Genomic DNA, 24,419 nt, shown 5'->3' with positions numbered 1-24,419 from the left:
ATCAGTTGAATAAAAATGTTGAAGGAGGTATTTTGTTATTTTTAAAACCCTTTTGCTGCCTGCAATTGCATTTAAAAGATCGAGGAGCAAACAACCAAGGGCCAAAATAGTTGCTCAGTGGTTGCGGCTCTGGTTTACTGATCGGACGGTTGTTGGTTTAAACCCCAGTATTGCCAAGCTGCCACTTCTGGGCCCTTGAGCAAGGCCCTTAACCCTCTGTGCTCCAGCGGCATTGTGTCATGGCTGTAGTTAAGTTTGATCCCACTCTTCAAACATCGCTTGGATATGTTATTTTTTTACCTTTGTGTAAAATTAAAACGTTTTTTTTTTTTTTTTAGTAAAAGGGACAGAGGCTTATTCCAAGAGTAAAAAGATAATCAGAAAGTCGATTTTTCATGAATTTACCCCTTCAGACAGTAATAGTTTAAATTTCATTTCAAAATTACTACTATCAAAAAAACGATTGTAAACTTTTTCTATGCTGCATTTTTAACCCCTTCGACTCTGAGCAGCTCTGAATCTGTGTTCCTCACTCACTATATATTATTAAATGTACATTTTTAATATTTTTTCCATTTTCTAATGTTTTCTATTAAAGGTAAGGACTTTAAGGTGGTAAAATATGCATTAATGCTCCGCCTTTTCATACATTAGACATGGTAAATATAATTGCTATGAATTTATAGAATCGTTTTCATCGGTGAGGTTGTTTCTTTATGTTTATTAGAATCACCCTTTATTCTTTGCAAATGCTGCGTATGACTGCGAATGAGTTCCATCATCATGCAGCAGAGTGCAGGGAAATGAGAAAGCCTTAGCAACAGTGAGATGATGCAACTGCTGCTCAGGCTTTTCACATTCTGGGCTCTTTGCCATGCCAAATGGTAAATATTACACACACTCATCATACACACACACACACACACACACAAAAGGCCAATGCACAAGTTTCAATGATCATAAGATTTTGTGCTAAAACTTTACTGAAATTTTAGAAATTCAGCCCAGGCATGAATTGCGTTGTTTTGTTTGCGTAATAACAGCAGAATGCAGCATCCATGAAGCTTTTTCTCATATTTTGCTTACCCAATTAATGTCAGCATAACCCTTCCAGGAGGCTGTCATCTATGAGATACTGACAGCATTAGGAAATATTAACTTTTCAAGTCAGACAGTGAGTCTGCTGTGGGTCTCAGGAGCATCGAAGTAAATTTAAATTTTTTATTTTTTAAGCTTAGCACCCGCTGGCACGTCTGGGACGAGCTGTGGGCCATCAGGCGTCTGTGCCAGGCAGCGGTGTGTGTCTGCAGTATGATCAGCAGGGCCGTTTCGCACTCATACACACCCCATTGTGTCCGTTCCACACTCACCAGACCTTGTTTACAGGAATAGTTCCCCCGAACCGAAATTCAATTACACAATTACCTCAAAGTGTTCAGACAAGACTGATATTTTTGCAGTTTTACGTTTGCACTGAAGCTACGAGTCATGTAGCTAGCTAATAAATAATGCGAGAGTTATTTATTACACAAAGTGTGGCTCACTGTAGTCTTTAAACATGATGAAAAATATATATTATATAACAGGTGCCATCCAAGACTACGAAAAACTCTATACACATTTAATTTCTTTGTGATATTAAGTATAAACTCAAAAAATCTATTGGTTGATTTTATATCATAAAATCTCATCAGTATGATAATTAATAATTGGCTGCAAATCCAATACACACTTTTAAAGTCAGAGAAGCTGTAATGCTTTCTTTCTTTCTTTCTTTCTTTCTTTCTTTCTTTCTTTCTTTCTTTCTTTCTTTCTTTCTTTCTTTCTTTCTCTCTTTCTTTCTTTCTTTCTTTCTTTCTTTCTTTCTTTCTTTCTGTATTTTCATACATTATACATGGCATATATAATTGGTCTGGATTTATAGAAGTCACTTATTTTTACTGACACAGTTGTACTCTTTTCTTTCTTTCTTTCTTTCTTTCTTTCTTTCTTTCTTTCTTTCTTTCTTTCTTTCTTTCTTTCTTTCTTTCTTTCTTTCTTTCTTTCTTTCTTTCCTTCCTTCCTTCCTTCCTTCCTTCCTGTTGTGTAATTTATACTTTGATTAGACCTTCTTCATGTTCACACCTGTTACTGGATTTCACATGCCCATCTTGGATTACTATGGATGTGAAAATCCTATAAAAGGAAACACTAGATACCTTGAACTATAATCAAGATATTTCTACTTGCTATCTTATTTCTAACAAAAGGCAAATATGGAATGTATATGCATTTTATTTTCAATTTTTCGGATTTTTAACAATGGACATTTTCACAAAGAGGCTTTACAGAAATAAATAGATTAAGGATGAACATTTTAAAAGTTTATCCATAATGAACTTATCCCAGAGGTGATTGTGGAAAGTAAAACATTTCTGAGTTGATCTGAGGAAGAAAACTTGAGAGGAACCAGACACAAAAGTGAAGTCATCATCTAGGTGACACCCAATGTCTATTCCATATATTTCCATTATTGCTGAGTTTATTAGCTGTTTACTGATGGTCACTTGAGTGCAGAACTGTTCATGGCAATTTACAATGAATGTGTAAATGACTAAAATTGGCACTAGATAAAGTGTTTGGCTTCTGTACTGATGATGGCCTCACAATTACATAGGTGGAAAGAAGTGCTTTCTGAATTACTCTTAATAGCCACCATGTAACATTCTATGGACATTTTCCATCCTGTGGCTTTTGTGATTTACAGACATACATCTGAAGGCAATGACCCACTGTCTTTTTGCGAGTAATCATTCTTGTCTGTGCGCTACAGGCAGATCTACTATGCCTCATCGCTTGTGTGTGGTTTCTCTAAATTTAATGCTGCACATTTGTTCCTTTGCTTCAACATGTGTTAAAGAAAAACGCTGACAGGTTGTGGAGCACTGTGTAGCAGATTTGCTGGGGAGGGTTTTTTTTTTTTGCTTCGTGAAAAGCTGACGTTACTATATAATAGACCTTCTGCTTGCTGGCAGGTGGTGACATGAACCTTATGAATTTCTGGACCATTTCCTGGGATGTTACCTAGTTATGGATTATGTTATAGCTTCTCTTTAAGCTGACCTTGCCAGCTGTTGTGTGGAGTGAATGCATTGGAGATGGCTTTTGGATAATAATCATGTATGGCTCTAATTTGTATGCCTCCAATGTCCCATACTGTAAGAAACGTGTGTGGGTTACATAAATCTCAGTGTGGGATGGTGACTAAGTATGTAAAAAAGAAAAACCCTTGACTTTTAGAATGGTCAAACACAAAATTGCTTTTGTTTTACATTTCATGCTACACATACAGTAACAAGTTATAGTAAGTTATGCTAGTTAAGCTATACTAATGTTAACATGCTGGCAATCATTAGCACCTAACAGCCAAATGTAAAGCACTAAACTTACACTATATGTACAAAATGATTGAGGCACTTGATTTTTTCAGGCATATGTGGTTCTTCTACAAGCCTATTCTAGCATGACAATACCCCTTTGCACAAAGCCAGCTCAATGAAGATATGGGTTGGAGTGGATGATCTTGAGTAGCTCAACTTTGTTTTATTATTATTAAAAAATTTTATTATAGTCATTAATGAGGTTCGAATTTGTGCTTGTCAGATGATCCGAGAACCAAGATTTGTATTTAGGGTCTGGATTTGTTAAATCCCAAAACTGTAGCCTGTAATTTTAAATAAATCCTTAAAAATTTCTTGAATGTGACGCATATAATTATTTTGAATGTTTTGAAATCTAATCTTCATATTCAATGTCATATTCAAAGGCCTCAACCTGAATAGTGGTGTATTCCATATCATTTCCATGCTTCAGTGATGAATTATAATTTCTGGTGCCAGGAACGAGGTTTGATTTGGTTTGTTTTGGTATTGTGCACCTTATTTCTCCGCTGAAGCAGCTCTGAAAGCTGTGCGATTATTAATAAGCTCCTTGTTGCCATTTCAGCGCTGGCAAACTTTCGTGGAACGGTTCAGCACGGGCTGCCCTTGGAGATCGGAGACACGGTGCAGATTTTGGAAAAATGTGAAGGTAATTAGAATTTTTTTTCTTTGAAAACCCAGGCAGTGCTTACTAAAGCAATGTGCCACCTCCAACCTTCCACCCCCTACTTCCCAACGTCCTCTAACAAAGCTCTAAGGTTACAAGCAAAGCTTGGACTCAATGATGGATGAGTATAATACACCTTAATCATGCTTCATTAAAAGATCTGATCCTATTGATCACAATCACTTCTCATAGGTCTAATACATTTGATCTAATTGTAATTAAGTATAATAGTTATTGTAATAATATATAAACAATTGCTTAATTGAACAGTGTTGTCTATAATCAAAGTACAACAGATTAGAGTGGATGCCCTAAGATGTATCGCAATTGTAATACTAATTATTTTTTGTTACTGTATGTACAAGAGCAGAACATTTTGCTTTCCTTGCTTTGCTGCTTTTGTGTTGCTACTGTGCAGTAATAAGCGTTTACATCACCAAACCCTATAACGGATAATCTTGAAATAATTTCCCATAATGACGTCTGCCTTTTGACAAAATGGAGATTTCTCTCAAATGTCACCGTTTGTCCTTTTAGGATGGTACAGAGGATTCGTTGTCAAGAATCCAAATGTCAAGGTAACCACATCTGTCACTGAATGATTGACTTATAGTCTTCCCTCTGTATTGCTTATGCATGCATAATATAGTTATGTTATTTTATGTATGTGTATGTATAATATACTGTATGTATATATATATTTTTTTTGCACATGCTTGTAGTTTTTTAATTATATTCTTCTAATATAATTCTTATAATTAATGATCTTTTAAATAATCTATCTATCTATCTATCTATCTATCTATCTATCTATCTATCTATCTATCTATCTATCTATCTATCTATCTATCTATCTATCCATCCATCCATCCATCCATCCATCCATCCATCCATCCATCCATCCATCCATCCATCCATCCAAACAACCAACCAACCAACCAACCAACCAACTTGAGTGTGTGAATGCTTTTGTTTCATCTAGATATTATTTCATGGCCTTTATCCATATCTATCAAACCATAATAGGAAGCATTCTGCAGAATTACAATTAGCTGTTACCAAAGTTGGTGGCACACAATTGTATAGGATGTCAATAGATGCTGTAGCATTATATATTATTTCTTTATTTGAGCTAGAAAACCCAAACCTGATCAAACATAACAATATCTCTGTACAAAGCCAGCTCAATAAATATATGGTTTACATGGGTTGGAGTGGAAGATCTTGAGTGGCCGGCTATAGAGCCCAACCCTATTAAACGACTTTGAAATGAATTGGAGGGCTGACAGCACCCCAGGCCTACTCACCTCACCTACACAATTACCTGACTTTACTAACAACCTTGTGTCTGAATTAGCACACATCTCATCAAGCACACTTCAAAATCGAATGGAACATCTTCCCAGTAGAGTGGAGGTTATAAAAGCAAATGGGGACTAAATTTGAAATAAGCTCATACAAATCTTATGGTCAGGTATCTACAATAGTCCATATAGTGTCTGTAAATAATTTGATGTGTGATGCAGTGAGATGCATCACACAGCGCTGTGAAGTGTTTTATTTCATTTATACCACAGCAACTTTCTTAGTTCTCTTTATTAAATAGCATTTTGTGTTGTTTATCAGTTCATTTTAAGGAATGTCTGCAAATGTCTTCCACTTCTCATAAATGTTCAAAAGATATCTCCTCACATAAAACGGTCACCATATTAGGAACATCCGTCATTCAGGTCCCTGTGAACAAACTGTTACCACAGAAATGAAAAATCACATTCTGAACCTAGCATGTGCTGCTACTATCAGAGCCGCCATTAGAGAAAATTAATCACCACCTGCTAAACCAGATTAAAGCAATGAACTCAACACTGCTGTGATGTAATTGCTTTTAAAAGGTTACTTAGGTATTTATGGCATACTTTATTTCCTTTAACTTTATTTCTGAGGCCATATGACATTATGTGAACGGCTGTTTTCGCTCATCACATAACTTCTGTAAAACTAAAGAAATGAATATATTTTCAATGCGTGTTTGTTATTATGTATGACACATACCATATTTTCAGCAGTGACCTTAAGATTCAAGACCAAAGGCAAAAGTGTGTCAACAAAAAAAAAAAAAAAACCACTCGCTGTGTGTGAGACGTCACGGCTCGATATCTTACTTTTGAGTGTCCTCACAGGCACTGTGCTCTCTTTGAAAGGTCACTGATGCTAATCTGGTACAGGCAAGCTTGTGAGACTGCACGCAAGTCAATAGGAGTTCAAATGCCACATTCATAATGCTGACAAATGAACGATAATGGAAGTAAAAATACAATTGAAGAATAGTAACCTCCTAAAGAGCGATGTTCACTCTCATTCCATCGACGTGAATTTAGATTTTTGTTATGTCTTGTGTTAGTTGTGAGTCTATTCAGCCAGGACTATATTACATGTTGTTGTCTTTTTTTTTCAGGGAATATTCCCAAGCAGTTACATTCATCTAAAACATGCCCACATTAAGAACAAGGGGTAAGAGTGTCTTCTTTTTCTACAGATTGCTAAACAAATGAGGTAGGTTTTTAAAATCCTATAGAATTAGAGCTAATTCATGTATCACCTCATGAAGTTCAAGATTTGATTCTTATAAATGAGCCACAAGCACAATTATGCTTGTAAATTATATTGTAACCCTTATTAATATTGATATGTCGTAAAGGCATCAAATATATGTATTATTAATCTTTTTTTCCTTTACTACCAAAAATGTATATGCAATTTTTTTTTTTAAATAGTGAAATACAGTCATTATTTTTATCTATATACTGTACATGCATTGCATCACAACTGTCTCTGCTGTGTTGTGATACAGTGTATTGCGTTGCTTTTTTGTGTATTTAATATGGTGCCTAGAGATATTTAGTCATGGATATATGGTTTGTCTAAATCCCAAGGTTCAGGGCCTTCAACCACCAAGAACCTAGAGGGCATCTATTATTTTTTATAGTGCAAGAAAATGCTTTAATTTATGTATTTAAATCATGCTTTAATCCTTTTTTCAATTCATAAAAAGTGTTTTAAAGAATTAAGCCTCAGCTAATTAGCCTTCATTAAAAGTGTATAACCAGGCACATGTTCCAGCTGTTCATCACACTTGAGCGTTACGATTTATTTTTAGTCATTTTTGTATTAATTTATTGCCATTTGTAGTAATTAAATGCCGAAAACTTTCAAACTACCACTGATGCATTTATTATGCAACCGTGTTGTCTTACTGAAAAACCAGAAAGCAACAATTACACATTTTACACAAAAAAAATCAACAAATAAATTTTTGCTATACACGTCTCCATATTTTCTAGTACTGTGAAATAATAGCCAATTATAAGTAATTCCTGACCATCAGTGTAAACCGTGGCTTTGTAGAATCATTCATTTGTGTGTATTTGTGCGTTTGTGTGATATAATTTACGTGTGTCACATACAGGCAGTTCGAGACGGTCATCCCAACAGAGGAGTCGGTCATCACGGAGATGACGGTGACTTTGCGAGACTGGGGTACCATGTGGAAACAGCTCTATGTGGTAATGTAGGACAAGCAGAATAGTCTATGTATGTGTAGAACTATACTGTAGATATGTACTGTCTATTCAGAAATATAGATATGTATATGTAAAAATATAGAAATGTATATGTTTAAATATAAGTATGTATAAGTGGTAATAGTATTTGATATGCATTTTTGTTGAATTTAAATTAAAACTTCACCCTGTGTCTGAGTAGAACATGTGACTGTATTTGCTGTTGTGAATGTTCTAAGCAAATAAGTTTTAATTAAGTGAATTACGTTCACTTGAGTGACATGTGAAATACAACACTGTTGATAATTGTTCTTATTATTACTATTGTGGCTGTATAGAACTATTGAAAATTGGTGACCATTCATTGGACACCGTGTATTCATTCACATATGTAGGCATTTTCTTCTCCTTCTGCACTAGTAGATCGAGTATATCAATTAATATTCCGTGTGGAAAGCTGTGTAAATTTTGTGTAAAATCTATAGCAGGATCATTTCTGTAAACTCCGGCCTGGAGAAAAGGAATTCATTGCAACTTTCTCTTCTCTCCTCACCTGTAGAAGAACGAAGCCGAGCTCTTCCACAGACTCTGGCATGTAATGACAGAGATCCTGGAGCTGAGACAGCAGGTCCTGCTCGGTCACCTGACCCACGAGCGCCTGACCGACATCAAGCAGCACATTGTAGCGAGGCTCGACTGGGGCAATGAGTGAGTGTAAAAAGATAAGAGCCTTGGAGAGAAAAAGAGCAATGGCATTACTTACTACTTTAGCAACAACTATGATGATGATGATGTTGATGATGACAATGATGATGATATAGTGAATTGTTATTCACTATATAAAAAAAAAAAAAAATATATATATATATATATATATATATATATATATATATATATATATATATATATATATATATATATATATATATATACACACACACACACACACACACACACACACAGTGGAACCCGGTTATGTCGATGTCCTAGGGGGTCGCCAAAAAGCATCGAGATAACCGATGATCGAGATAAACGAAAATCAAAATGGCGGCAGTATATTAACGTGCTTGAAATTTCTTTATGTACATGATGTGCGTTAATAAATGAGAATGTACATGCACGTGTTTTAGGCGGGTTTTTTACACAACAGCGTTAACTGTCAGGAATCTACCTGCCACGCCCCCTTCGGCGCCCCCTTCAGCGTGTCAGGTGTTTTCTCGGCCGCTTTCTCTGAAGCTCCCGGCTTCAATCGCGCACATATGGTGCTCGTTTATCATCATCACCAGCTCCTATTTAAACTTCCACACTCTCACCGTCCGTTATTGTTGGTTCACGGCGGTCGTTGTTATCGCGCATGCGTATCCCGGTACGTGTCTTCCCACCGGCACTCTCTCACTTTTCTTCCCAAAGCGTATCGCGGATTCCCCCCCCCCCCCCCCCGATCCTGCCGGTGCTCATTCTATGCTTTTGCTGCTCATCCCACGTTCTCCCGTGTGCTGTTCAGCGCCGCGCTTCTACTTTCGCCTCCCGTTCATCGCATAACATTAAACAGCATATGTGCACTAACTAACAGCAGAGATTCACCAGTATACAATACAACACCTGTAGCAGCTGTAAGGTTTGATTTTTCCGCCACTTTCGCGAGTTCTTCTGCGGCTGCACAGTGCTGATCGAGATAACTGACGTTAAATGGCAATTTTTTCCCCCCTTGTGCTCGAAATATCAGGGTTCGGCGACATAAAAAAGTCGACATAACCGATAAAAAATGCTGAGACAAAGCGAGAATTTGGCGGTTCCACTTCAAAAACGTCGACTTAAGAGGGTTGTCGAGGTAACCGAGGTCGAGATAAGTGGGTTCCACTGTATGTACAGTGTATATATATATATATATATATATATATATATATATATATATATATATATATATATATATATATATATATATATATATATATATGTATATATATATATATGTATAACCCAGCCATTAGGGGGGCACAAGCCAGTGTACTCTTAGTGCCGGTCCCAAGCCCGGGTAAATGGGGAGGGTTGCGTTAGGAAGGGCATCCAGCGTAAAACATGTGCCAAATCAAATATGCGGATCACAAATGAGAATTTCATACCGGATCGGTCGAGGCCCGGGTTAACAACGACCGCCACAGGTATCGTTAGCCGACAGGGTACCGGTGGAAATTGGGCTACTGTTGGCCGAAGGAGGAGAAGGAGAGGAGGAAGGCGTCTACAGAGACGGCAGGAAAAGGAGCAGTGTAGGAGAGTAGAGGTTCGGGTTGGTACTTTAAATGTTGGTACTATGACGGGTAAAGGGAGAGAGATAGCTGATATGATGGAGAGGAGAAAGGTAGATGTGTTGTGTGTTCAGGAGACCAAGTGGAAAGGGAGTAAGGCCAGGAACATTGGAGGTGGGTTTAAACTGTTTTATCATGGTGTGGATGGGAAGAGAAATGGTGTAGGGGTGATTCTGAAGGAAGAGTACAGTAAGAGTGTAGTGGAGGTGAAGAGAGTTTCTGATAGGGTGATGATCGTGAAGGTGGAAGTTGAAGGGATGATGATAAATGTCATCAGTGCCTATGCTCCACAAGTTGGCTGTGAGATGGAGGAGAAGGAAAGATTCTGGAGTGAATTAGATGAAGTGGTAGATGGTGTACCTAGGAAAGAACGATTGGTGATTGGGGCAGACTTTAATGGGCATGTAGGTGAAGGGAACAGAGGTGATGAGGAGGTGATGGGTAGGTATGGTTTTAAGGAGAGGAATGTGGAAGGGCAGATGGTGGTAGATTTTGCTAAAAGGATGGAAATGGCAGTGGTGAACACGTATTTTAAGAAGAAGGAGGATCATAGGGTGACATATAAGAGTGGAGGAAGGTGCACACAGGTGGATTATCTTCTGTGTAGGAGATGCAACCTGAAGGAGATTGGAGACTGTAAGGTGTTGGCGGGGGACAGTGTAGCTAGACAGCATCGAATGGTGGTCTGTAGGATGGTTTTGGAGGCGAAGAAGAAGAGGAGGAAAGTAAGGTTTGAAAGAAGAATAAGATGGTGGAAACTGAAGGAGGAAGAGTGTAGTGTGAGGTTCAGGGAAGAGGTCAGACAGGGGCTTGGTGGTGGTGAAGAGGTGCCGGATGATTGGGCAACTACCGCAGGAGTGATGAGGGAGGCAGCTAGAAAAGTACTTGGTGTGACATCTGGAAATAGAAAGCAAGACAAGGAGACGTGGTGGTGGAATGAGGAAGTGCAGGAGAGCATTAGGGGAAAGAGATTGGCAAAACAGAAGTGGGATCGACAGAGTGATGAGAAAAGTAGGCAGGAGTACAAGGAGATGCGGCAGCAGGTTAAAAGGGATGTGGCGAAAGCCAAGGAAAAGGCATATGAGGAACTGTATAAGAGGTTGGACACTAAGGAAGGAGAAAAGGATTTATACCGATTGGCCAAGCAGAGGGACCGAGCTGGGAAGGATGTACTGCAAGTTAGAGCAATAAAGGATGGAGAGGGAAATGTGTTGACTAGTGAGGAGAGTGTGTTGAGAAGATGGAGGGAGTATTTTGAGCAGCTGATGAATGAGGAAAATCAGAGAGAGAGAAGGTTGGAGGATGTGGAGTTGGTGAAGCAGGATGTAGATAGGATTAGTAAGGAGGAAGTGAGAGCAGCGATTAAGAGGATGAAGAATGGAAAGTCGGTTGGACCAGATGACATACCGGTAGAAGCGTGGAGATGTTTAGGAGAGATGGCAGTGGAGTTTTTAACCAGATTGTTTAACAGGATTCTGGAAGGGGAGAGGATGCCTGAGGAATGGAGAAGGAGTGTGCTGGTACCGATCTTTAAGCATAAGGGAGATGTGCAAACCTGCAGTAACTACAGGGGAATTAAGTTGATCAGTCACACCATGAAGTTATGGGAAAGAGTAGTGGAAGCCAGGCTGAGAGAAGAGGTGACCATCTGTGAGCAACAGTATGGTTTCATGCCGAGGAAGAGCACCACAGATGCCTTATTTGCTTTGAGGATGTTGATGGAGAAGTATAGAGAAGGACAGAAGGAGCTGCATTGTGTATTTGTGGATTTAGAGAAAGCGTACGACAGGGTGCCGAGAGAGGAGTTGTGGTATTGTATGAGGAAGTCAGGTGTGTCAGAGAAGTATTTGAGGGTGGTGCAGGACATGTATGAGGACAGTGTGACGGCAGTAAAGTGTGCAGTAGGTACGACAGACTGGTTCAGGGTGAAGGTTGGACTACATCAAGGATCGGCCCTGAGCCCTTTCCTGTTTGCAGTGGTGATGGACAGGTTGACGGACGAGGTCAGACAGGAGTCTCCCTGGACTATGATGTTTGCAGATGATATTGTGATTTGTGGTGAGAGTAGAGAGCAGGTTGAGAAGAGCCTGGAGAGGTGGAGATATGCGCTGGAGAGAAGGGGAATGAAAGTCAGTAGGAGTAAGACAGAGTACATGTGTGTGAATGAGAGGGAGGGCAGTGGAGTGATGCGGTTGCAGGGTGAAGAGGTGAAGAAGGTGGAGGAGTTCAGGTACCTGGGGTCAACAGTGCAAAGTAATGGAGAGTGTGTTAGGGAAGTAAAGAAAAGAGTGCAGGCAGGGTGGAGTGGGTGGAGAAGAGTGACAGGAGTGATTTGTGATAGAAGAGTATCTGCAAGAATGAAAGGGAAAGTTTATAGGACTGTGGTGAGACCTGCGATGTTGTATGGATTAGAGACAGTGGCATTGAGTAAAAGACAGGAGGTGGAGCTGGAGGTAGCAGAGCTGAAGATGTTGAGGTTTTCGTTGGGAGTGACGAGGATGGACAAGATTAGAAATGAGTTTATTAGAGGGACAGCACATGTAGGATGTTGTGGTGACAAGGTGAGGGAGGCGAGATTGAGATGGTTTGGACATGTGCAGAGAAGGGACATGAGGAAAAGAGGAAGGCCAAGGAGGAGGTTCATGGATGTGGTGAGTGAAGACATGCAGGTAGTTGGTGTAAAAGAGGCAGATATAGAGGACAGGGTGGTATGGAGACGGATGATCCGCTGTGGCGACCCCTAATGGGAGCAGCCGAAAGAAAAAGAAGAAGAAGAAGAAGATATATGTATATATGTTTATATATAAACCCGTTTAAACCTGCTCTTGTGGCTGACTGTTTCACTGCACACACACTTCACTTGCGTGCCCACAATTTACACCAATTTACCCCAACCTGTATTGGTCTTAATGACCATGCTCACTGATACTGTTCTACGCAGTACTTTATCTATTAAAGATACTGTTCATGTACCAGAAGGATGCTTTATCAGGTTACTTGTATTATAGGAAGACGACATGATGGCGCAGTCCATATTAGTCACTAGTCATCCAGATCACTCTGGGTTTGTGTCGTCTGTTCAATAACGCAACGGAGAACAGTAAGCTTCCATCCCATGTGTGTTGTCAAGGTATCAGAGTGTGAGTAAATAAACATAGTATTGGATGTGGATGTGCCGAGACGTTCCTACAGTACATGAGGCATTAGTTTATAGGGCACCAGACAGATGTTTTGTATGTTGTTTTTAATTGTTTTAGACAGCTTTCCTGTATAACAATGCTGAACATAGAATTCTAAGTGTGTGTGCGTGTGTTTGTGTTTTATAGGCAGCTAGGATTGGACCTGGTCCCCAGGCGGGACTTCAGTATGGTAGACCCAGATGAGATCAGCGTCACCGAGCTCTATCGCTTGGTTAGTTTTACACACACACACACACACACACACACACACACACACACACACACACACACACACACACACACACACACACACATATATATATATATATATATATATATATATATACACACACAATACTCATGAGTCACCCTTCCACTGCTGCCTGAGGTCTATGCTGCGTTGCCACGGAAACTGCAACCTGGTTTGACGCCACAGCCCCCAGTTTTGCTCCTCTGTTCTCTTTGTTTAAAACACACACACACACACACACACACACACACACACACACACACACACACAAGGAGCGAGTCATGCTTCCATAGGAAAATTATAGTAATTAAGTACATTAAGTGGCTGTTTGCAAACTTGCATTATTTCAGTCCTCCCATTGTGTTCATGTGTAGAGGACACACTACACACACCTACAGCCTGTGTAGGCTCATCAGAGACACACAAACACAAAAAACTCACTGTACATTACAAAGAAAATACATTTTAGGGTTGTTACACACAAATGTACCTCTTTTGCAGGATGAGATTACCAGATTCAAACAGCAAAAACGCTGAATGAGGTACATTTAGGACTGAAGTGTATTTCTTCGAAATCGAAATTCCTTAGTTAGAGTGTTTGTATATATTAAGATGGTCCCCGAGTTATGATGGTACGACTTGTTTTTGTGATGATGATATCGATACGACAATATTGTACAAATATTTTCGTGCGCCAGGCAAACGTACAGTACCAGCGTATGCTCCATCCTCCACTCATGAACCTGCGCTTGAATACATGCCCGCTGCCACATTCATGTATACTGTACAGTTTATACAGTATTTCACTATCAATGCTCTGTTTTGTAAATTATGAACTAGACAGGGCCATGTCTTGACTTACAATATTTACAAGTTATGACGGCGTCATCGGTACGCATTTCCGTCGTAATTCAGGGACTACCTGTATATAGTATATATTCACATATACACTGATATGCAGCCAATCTGCTGGTAGCCAATAAAATGCCCTTAAACAAAGTCAGATATTCATTTGAGAGTTTAGGGTTAAATCCGTGATCATAATTCTAAATTTGTTATACTGTGAATTTTGTTAAATTTGTCAATGACTATATACTGTAGCTCAGTGCCCTGGATGGATCATGTTAAACACAAATTAATAAGCATTTTGAACATTTAAAACACAAAATTTTTGGGGAGGGGGTTTAAATACTTTCAAATATCATAGTGTCGAAGTAAAACTCCTATTCACCCGTTCTGCTTTTTTTCATGCATCATTTTGAACTTGAAGTAAATCTGGGAATCAGGAAATCACAGCTTCAGACTGTGAACATTTGCGAAGAGATTATTCTTTGTTTTTTTTGGATCTAGTCACTGCTAGAACAGATCTGGGTCGCCTCTTCCCAGATCTCTGGGGTGTCGCATTATTATGCAACAGATATTGTGTATATTTTATGTATGTGTTATTGTGTTTAAATCTGTATTTGTGTTTTTGTTCTTAATACAGCTGTCATTTACATAAATAAAAGTATCGGGATAGCTGACCTGGTCCTTCCTCAAACTGTTAAGTTAATTGTATAGTATGTTTATTAACATAAAATTAAAAAAATATATTTTTATTGACTTAAGCTAGGAAACCCAAACCTGTTCCAGCATACATAGTACCCTTGTGCACAATGCCAGCTCAGTGAACATATGCTTTACATGGCTGGTAGTGAAAGATCTTGAGTGGCCTGCTACAGAGTTCTGACCTCAACCCCACTCAACATCTTTGGAATCAATTGGAACACTGACTGCACCCCAGGCCTCCTCACCTCACCTACATCAGTACCTGACTTTACACCCTTGTGGTTGAATGAGCACAAATCTCCGCAAAGACCCTCCAATATATGAGGCTCTTGGTTACTGATCGGAAGGTCGGGAGTTCAAGCCCCGGTATCACCAAGCTGGCACTCTTGGGCCCTTCAGCAAGGCCCTTAACCCTCTGTGCTCCGGGGGTGCCATATCATGGCTGACTCTCTGCTCTGACCCCAGCTTCTGAGGACGAATTTCACTGTACTTTAATGTATATGTGACAAATTAAGGCTATTCTATTCTCTAAAATCGATTGGAACATCTTCCCAGGAGAGTGGAGGGAATTATAACAGCAAATAGGGATTAAATGTGGATTGGGGTGTCCAAAAAAAAGCACATAATCTTAAGGTCAGGTGTCCACAAACTTTTTCCCCATATAATGTAGTTTCCGTGATATTTTTGCAAACTCATGTTAACGTGTTCTGTCAGATGGAGCGGCGGCACCGTAAGCGAGAGATTCCGCTTCAAGCCAACATGCATCACCTGTTCCTGCAGACCAACAGCTTGCTGAACTGCAGCCTGGCTGAAGAGCTCGAGGTTTTCTTCTTCATCTACGACAGCAGGGAGATGCGACCAATCAGGTAGTGGTCATGCACAACTGACCAATCAGGACACAGTACTGCAGGGCAACAGGAAAAAAAAACTCTTGAAGGTCAGAATTTTGGCTGCAAAAAAATGTCGTTCTGAAAATGGATTTACAGTTGAGCCACCATATTTATCTTGATGCACTGAAAAGCCTTTTAAATCACATTTCTATTGCTTTTATAGAAACCTCTTACATAAATAATTCATAAAGGGTTAAAGGTCATGTTTATACATGCCATCTCAGCCATACTTTAAGAGAAATGCACATGTCTGGACACAACATATAAATAATAAATTGAGTAAATGCACTGACCTCATTTTTTTTTACCATGAATGATGGATTGGAAACCATCATTTGTTTTTTTAATTCTAAACTTTGCACTTTATTTCAATGGTAATTTTGGTTTTGTCAATTAGTTTAAAAATACTTGACTGCTATATTGTAAGCTTTGGAAAGGTTTTCCATAAGTATTTGTTGTCATGTAAACACGTTTGCGTATTTATGTAATTAGAGCCAAACTGTGTAGCATTTCAATTGTGGAAGGACTGTAGGGTTTGCAATGAAAGGAAGAAAGAACCACTTATTATTTTATTAAAGAACATGTCTTATATTTTAACTACCTGAACCCAAGAGGGCAAGTCAAATAGTATTACAAGATTACAAGATTAAAGTAGCAATACGAGAATAAAGTCGGATTTACAATGATAAATCTTGTGAAATTATAAAAAAAAGCGCATAGCAGCTTTACGTCCTACTGTTACGAAGCACTGGAGATTTCTTTCAAAAATTTTTAATTAATCACTGTAGCAACCATTACACCTGTTTCAAAATAAATCTGTGATTGGTTACTACAATGTTAAACGAGCCTGCATTAGCATGAGCACATGACCAATCAGAATCAAGAACTCAACAGCGCTTTATAAAGTGGTGTATAAAGTCATATCATATACTGCAGACCTCTTTGTCTGTATATTTCGCTTGAAAATTGGATGAATCATTGTTAGCAATGGTTATATTATTATGACTTATATTGAGTTATATTAGCCATGACTGTGATGCTCTTTCTACCTGTGGGGCTGTTGTTGAGAATTCATCTGACATGCAGCTGTTCATGTGTTCGTGGACTCTTATTGATGGAGTCTCAATTGCAGTCTGTCTTTATCTGTCACACACACACACACACACACACACACACACACACACACACACACACACACACACACACACACACACACACACACACACACACACACACACACATATGCTCCTGTTCACAAATTCTGGTGAATTATTCCATGAGTAAATCCCCAAAGGGCTGCACAAATCTCCACAGAGACACATGGAGGTAGGAGAGGTGTGTATGTGTGTACCTGTGCCTGTGTGTGTGTGTGTGTGTGTGTGTGTGTGTGTGTGTGTGTGTGTGTGTGTGTGTGTGTGTGTTGGGGGGTAGATTTTGGTCCAGCAGGCCTCTCCTTGGAATTAAGGCACATCAGGCGTTCCAGGGGAAGCTGTTAATACATGCAGAGGCTGCTACGTTCTCTCACTGATCCACACTTGAGAGTGTCAAGCTCAGCTGTAGCTCAAGGTGAATTTTCTTTTCTTTTTTTTGAAATTCTGACTTCATCTCTGTCCTTGTCTGTCTTTGTGTTTGTCTGTCTGTCTCTCTCTCTCGTTTTCTCTCTCTCTGTCTCTCTCTCTCTGTCTCTCTCTCTCTCTCTCTCTCTCTCTCTCTCTCTCTCTCATTACTGCAGTGAGAGGTTTCTGGTGCGCCTCAATAAGCAAGGGGTTCCTAAGTCACCTGAGAAAACTGAAAGGCAGTGCACGCTCTTTGTTGTAAGTGCTCTGATGTATTATTTTTATCCTCTTTTCCCGTAGTGCTCTATCTCCTGTGCCCTGACTGCTTGACATTGAAAACATGTTTACTCCTGTAGTCAGAAAGTGCTTAGAGATGCTCCTGCTTTGTACAGTTCAAAGCCGTGATATAACTGATTTTGTTCCATGTAAGAGATGCTGCTTTGAGCATAGGTCAAACCATAACTATTGGATTGGATGTAATTTTCACTGTTTTACAGCAGGAAAAATGAAGGAAAGGAATTATTTGGGTGGATTTTTAACACTGCACAAAAAATTCCTGGAACTGAAATTTTTTTTTGCATTGACTTTCTATTGTATGGATTTTGCTCCAAGCTCCAGAGGAGCTAATGGTATATTAGGGGGCAGGGCACATTGCAAAAATAAACAACAAGATTATTGTCACCATACACTGAAAATTAGACACAGTGTGCTACATGTACTTTTTCAGACTATTTCCTGACTATATACAGTATGTTATGCTTTTCAGGTGCAATTATTTCAAGTACTTAATGCAATGATAACAGCCTGAAATTGGAATAATTTTTATTTCACCACAGAATCTTTTTTCAGCTTTTTCCTCCAGATATTGTAACCATGATGAATAAAAAAAAGTAAACTACTGCAATATATGTATTTGATATTTATTAGGTAATTCTAAGTTTAAGCAAAGATATAAGAAACAATTGGCTGTGTGCTATTATTAGAAAATGTAATTATTTTCCTTTAACAGCATAGTTATAACAAATGCAAGTTTTATTCATGTAAAAATTATTTTTATTTTGTACATAGTTACGGAAACTATTGAGTTCCTGTTGTTACTTACATAATGCATTTCTGGACTTTCTGCAGTGTTAAACAGTTAATACTTACATTATAACATATAACATACAGTGCCTTGCAAAAGTATTGACCCCCCTTGTCGTCTTACAACCTGGAATTAAAATTTATTTTTTGGGGTTTGTATCATTTGATTTACACAACATGCCTACCACTTTGAAGATGCAAAATATTTTTTTATTGTGAAACAAACAAGAAATAAGACAAAAAAACCAGAAAACTTGAGCGTGCATAACTATCCCCCCCCCCCCCCCAAAAAAAAAAAAAAAAAGTCAATACTTTGTAGAGCCACCTTTTGCAGCAATTACAGCTGCAAGTCTCTTGGGGTAATCTTTAAGTCATACCACAGATTCTCAATTGGATTGAGGTCTGGGCTTTGACTAGGCCATTCCAAGACATTTAAATGTTTCCCCTTAAACCACTAGAGTGTTGCTTTAGCAGTATGCTTAGGGTCATTGTCCTGCTGGAAGGTGAACCTCCGTCCCAGTCTCAAATCTCTGGAAGACTGAAACAGGTTTCCCTCAAGAATTTCCCTGTATTTAGCGCCATTCATCATTCCTTCAATTCTGACCAGTTTCCCAGTCCCTGCTGATGCAAAACATGGGGGATGGTGTTCCTTAGGGTGATGAGAGGTGTTGGGTTTGCGCCAGACATAGCGTTTTCCTTGATGGGCAAAAAGCTCAATTTTAGTCTCATCTGACCAGAGTACCTTCTTCCATATGTTTGGGGAGTCTCCCACATGCCTTTTGGTGAACACCAAACGTGTTTGCTTATTTTTTTCTTTAAGCAATGGCTTTTTTTTGGCCACTCTTAAAGTGGTCCTATGGACAGATACTCCAATCTCCGCTGTGGAGCTTTGCAGCTCCTTCAGAGTTAACTTTGGCCTCTTTAATGCCCTCCTTGCCTGGTCTGTGAGTTTTGGTGGGCGGCTATCTCTTGCCAGGTTTGTTGTGGTGCCATATTCTTTCCATTTTTTAATAATGGCTTTAATGGTGCTCCGTGGGATGTTCAAAGTCCTGGATATTTTTTTATAACCCAACCCTGATCTGTACTTCTCCACAACTTTGTCCCTGACCTGTTTGGCGAGCTCCTTGGTCTTTATGGTGCCGCTTGCTTGGTGGTGCCCCTTGCTTAGTGGTGTTGCAGACTCTGGGGCCTTTTAGAACAGGTGTGTATATATATATATATACTGAGATCATGTGACACTTAGATTGCACACAGGTGGACTTTATTTAAGTAATTACGTGACTTCTGAAGGTAATTGGTTGCACCAGATATTATTTAGAGGCTTAATAGCAAAGGGGTGAATACATATGCACGCACCACTTTTCCGTTATTAATTTTTTAGAATTTTTTGAAACAAGTTCTTTTTTTTATTTCACTTTACCAATTTGGACTATTTTGTGTATGTCCATTACATGAAATCCAAATAAAAATCAATTTTAATTCCAAGTTGTAAGGCAACAAAATAGGAAAAACGCCAAAGGGGGGGTCAATACTTTTGCAATGCACTGTATAAACAGTTTTCTCATCTTATTTATTTGTTGCTATACAAATGATGCCGTATTGGAATGTGTAAATTAATATTATTCTGGCAACCAGGTCTGCTGTTAAAGCTTGTTATGTAAGGAAGGAACAACCGCCACATCATGAGCTTCTGAAGAAATAATGCTCAGTTAGTATGTAACAATGCAGGATGCTCAAGCTGTAGATCATCTCAGTTTATTTTGTGTATACCACAGTGATTTGCTCATCAATGTTTAATTTCTTTTGACACGTTTTAATGATTAATATTCAAAACTGCCGGTGTGGAATATCTGAGAGACAAATTAGTTCCTGCTCTCAATTATAAGTTATTTCCTGACTGCTGAACCCCCCTCCCTATGTCCTGAAGTCTAAACTTCACAAATCACCTATTACAAAGCACTCACAATGAAGACTCCTTAAATAAACCTGTATATCGCTTTTTTTATTTTAATTTATACATTTTTATATTTATATTAGTTGAAATGTCCACTGTAGACCATGTGAATAAACTGTTTACCGTATTTTTCGGACTATAAGCCGGTATTTTTTTCCCACGTTTTGGACCCCGCGGCTTAAACAACGAAGCGGCTAATTTATGGATTGTTCCTGTGTTTTTCCCGGTTTCACAAACTTCAAGCCAAAAAACTGAGCGACATAGCATTAGGTTAATAAAATTTCCGAACAGAAACAAAAAAATGCACCTCACCTGTGTTCTGAGCTGCACGGCATCGGGAGAAAAAACTTCCACCGAAGGAGAAAGACAGTGAACAATGACTTTCTTGGTCGGCTACTGTTTAGATACAAGCCGTTGTAATGCGTCGAGTCTGGGTGAAGGGAGAGCTCGCTAAACTCCAGTTGCAACAGAAATCATAAAAGCACAGACAACCTTTTTCTAAGTTTCTTTGACGGGTTAGTCAAAGAAACTTAGAAACGAGCATCAGAAAATAATAAGGACATATTCCTTGGTCTTGCACACATGCAGTAATACCGGAAAAAATGCGGCGGCAGGCTATTCCCAAAATGCCGCTCTGCTCTTAAAGGAGCCACAACATATTTCACCCGTTACACCGTGTAACAGACACTGTCTTTCCTTAAAGCCTGTGTAAAGTTCATTAGTTTTAATGTATTATTATTTATGTTCAAAATAAAAATCTTTGTCAAATTCAGTGGGTGCGGCTTATATATGGGTGCGCTTTATAGTCCGGAAATTACGTTACTTCAGAAACAACAGAATAGAAATTTATGCTTCAGACCAATCAGATTTGTGCATTCAAGGACACTGTGGTGTAAAGAAAATGAACCAACAGTTTTTGACCAATGAAATTTAATATTTGGTGAAAGATTTGAATGATCTGGAGACATGGTATGGTTCAGTTATATTCACTTCAGATTGCCCCAACTCTTGGTTCCTGGTTGGGTCGCTTAATTGTTTTATTATTTTTTCTTTCAGTGTGCAGTGGAGAACAGAATTTGTACAATGTTTTGAACAGCGTTTGAATCAAACATTTGTCTTTCTTTAAGGATTTGGGAAGTAGCGATCTCCGCAAAGATGTATATGTTGTAGCTCATATTTTTAGAATAGGTAAGAGCTGCTGTCCCCGACATAAAATCTGTTCCTTAAAGTGACCTATCACAATGCCTTCTGAGTGACATGAAAACCTCAAATGAAATGATGTAACAGTCTTAAACAATCACTTCCATTAAAAACTAACAACAACAATATGATTGATTTGGACATGCATTCCAATGACTGCCAAGGTCTATAATAAGCAGGTTTTAATAAGATCTTAACATGTAGGCAAACTGATAAGCCACTTCAAGTTAAGTGTGACTGGTACACTGTCTTTCCTGTTAAAAAAAACAAAAACAAAAAAACTAAATGTTCCATCAGTGTCTGAGTAGCTAGCTCGTGATGACATGCATGACACGCATCGATTTGTAACCTCATATCACTGAATGGTATTGGTGTCTCTGTGGCGTCGCCAGTTTCCCATTTGCATGTGTGTTTCATTTCACTGTGGACTGGTAAGTGCTTGTGTGAACATGTTGCTGCTCATTTGGTAAAACATTCACGCATTCAGCTTCTGTCCCAAACCCAGCAAACAGCTGGCACACCTCATATTATGATGTCGGGCTGATGTTGAGATTGAGGACAGAACCTTGACTACATCCCAGAATTTGTGATTCATTTTTATAAGCATTGTTTGCGTTATTGTGATCCTGGCCGCTCGCGTGACCCCCAGGGCGAATGGTTGCCGGCGAGAAGAAGTCGGTGTGTAACACGCAGTACAGGCGGCCGTTCGGTTGTGCAGTCATCAACGTCTGCGATCTCCTGACAGTCGACTCCAAGGACGAGCACCTGCTCAAAGTTTACTCGTGAGTCCAGTTTCTCTCGACTTTAATCTATACGACTTTGAAAGGACTTTATGACGCTTCCATCAACAGCCATTGTGGCGCTTGAAAGTTTGTATACCTTTATGAATTTTGTTAGAAAATTACATTTAAGATTTAAGATTTTTTTTTTATTTGTCACATAGTTATATACAGAATACAATTTGCAGTGAAATGTAAACCTGATCGCCGCTCAGAAATTTGCGCTTTAGATAAAAGGGACTGTAAATATAAAATAAGAGAAAATATGAAAAAATATGAGAAAATACATCAGATAATAATCCAATTCAACAAATGAGATAATAATATTACACTTGGTCTTTTTTTTTATTGATCCAGTATAACATGAAAATTCAATAGTGTTGTAGGTTATATTTTTGCAAAAATAAGGGAAATTCTAAACGGTTCACTAACTTTTAAACACTACTGTATTTTTTAATTGTGATTGATTTTAACATAGCAGCTGGATGTCGAGTTTGCTTGTTCCCTAAGGAACAGGCTAGAGTAAGAGTTACTATGGCATGGATAAACTCCCTGAGATGACATGAAGAGAACATTTTAAAGAACCCAAACTCAAAAGGTCCCTCAGTAGATATAACTATAGAAGTGTAAAGTCAATTATTACTAAATACAATTATGCTGTTTTCCTTTGGCTATAGACTGTTAAATAATTTTTTTTGCACCATAAACCTCCTTATTTCACTGAACTTATTTACTGTTTGCACTGATAATTGCACTGATTTATTGGCTCTGCACTCACTGTATTCTGACAGTGACAGTGACTGATTTAAAGCTTTCATATGGGCTCCATTTGAATTTAAGGAAAGTGCAACTTTTTTTCGCTGAACCAATTAATTGCTTAATCTCTGTTTTGGGAAATGGAACCTGTTATTCTTTAAATGAATGGATATATTTTTTTCAACACTAAATGCCTTCCTGTAGTTATTGACTCAGCACTAGTACTTCCTTGGTCTGTCAGATGTGTGTTACTGAGTTTGGTGTTTGTGTGTGTGTGCATGTGAGTGATGATGATGTTAAATTTTTGCAGATGCAACACTGAAAGCGAGTGGTATCAGATACATGACAACATTATTCGGAAGGTCAGCTCCCGATACAGTCAGGTCAGCTCCGGCACAGGTCAGTCCTGTTTACATCTTACTTCTATACTCCACATCTATCTATCTATCTATCTATCTATCTATCTATCTATCTATCTATCTATCTATCTATCTATCTATCTATCTATCTATCTATCTATCTATCTATCTATCTATCTATCTATCCATCCATCCATCCATCCATCCATCCATCCATCCATCCATCCATCCATCCATCGGCCTACCTACCTACCTACCTACCTACCTACCTACCTACCTACCTACCTACCTACCTACCTACCTACCTACCTACCTACCTACCTTACCTACCTACCTATTTACCAACAAAACTATCTATCTATCTATCTATCTATCTATCTATCTATCTATCTATCTATCTATCTATCTATCTATCTATCTATCTATCTATCTATCTATCTATCTGTCTGTCTGTCTGTCTGTCTGTCTGTCTGTCTGTCTGTCTGTCTGTCTGTCTGTCTGTCTGTCTGTCTGTCTGTCTGTCTGTCTGTCTGTCTATTTGCATAAAACGTAAATAAACCCAAACCTAATGTGTTTGCACTTAATCAGCTGAGGAATGGAGCTGATTCACTTGAACAAACATCCTTTGTAATGAGAAGAAATCCAAACAACACCTCAGTTCCTCAGCGTATAGTGGCTTTACTGTACAATACTGTAGTTTACAATAATGACTGTGTGTAAGATCATTTAAATGCAAACCAAGCTCTAGTTTTCAGCAGTGAGAAAATAAATGAGAAAAATAGGCATATTGAGCAAAACTGCGTGGGTAAGAGAGCTGTAATCCTTACAGCTTATTCTGGCAGACCGCAGCTCAGTGACTCCACATCAGCTGATTAACGAGCAATTCATTCAGCCAAAAATTCAATTATGCTAA

The 24,419-nt window shown here is 38.8% G+C and overlaps 1 protein-coding gene across 5 annotated transcripts in view; it reads left to right on the top strand.

The window, feature by feature from the left end:
- dock4a (dedicator of cytokinesis 4a) overlaps positions 1–24,419 on the top strand; it is a 97,756-nt gene that overhangs the window by 20,940 nt on the left and 52,397 nt on the right. For 2 of the 5 annotated variants that reach the window (XM_083560807.1, XM_083560806.1), the window contains exons 2-12: positions 3,985–4,068; positions 4,624–4,664; positions 6,542–6,597; positions 7,553–7,649; positions 8,206–8,354; positions 13,279–13,363; positions 15,644–15,795; positions 17,552–17,633; positions 21,540–21,600; positions 22,262–22,394; positions 23,458–23,546. In XM_083560807.1, coding sequence (XP_083416933.1) covers positions 3,985–4,068; positions 4,624–4,664; positions 6,542–6,597; positions 7,553–7,649; positions 8,206–8,354; positions 13,279–13,363; positions 15,644–15,795; positions 17,552–17,633; positions 21,540–21,600; positions 22,262–22,394; positions 23,458–23,546 — 1,029 coding nt within the window. Of the gene's footprint in view, positions 1–3,984; positions 4,069–4,623; positions 4,665–6,541; positions 6,598–7,552; positions 7,650–8,205; positions 8,355–13,278; positions 13,364–15,643; positions 15,796–16,882; positions 17,386–17,551; positions 17,634–21,539; positions 21,601–22,261; positions 22,395–23,457; positions 23,547–24,419 lie in introns of those variants that run through there. The other 3 variants (XM_083560810.1, XM_083560809.1, XM_083560808.1) reach the window with 2 other exon arrangements.

Source organism: Silurus aristotelis, assembly GCF_946808225.1.
Source record: "Silurus aristotelis genome assembly, chromosome: 14".
In the NCBI taxonomy this organism is placed as follows: domain Eukaryota; kingdom Metazoa; phylum Chordata; class Actinopteri; order Siluriformes; family Siluridae; genus Silurus; species Silurus aristotelis.
Note: the sequence above shows the minus strand (reverse complement) of the source record. Positions and strands in the feature narration are given on the sequence as shown.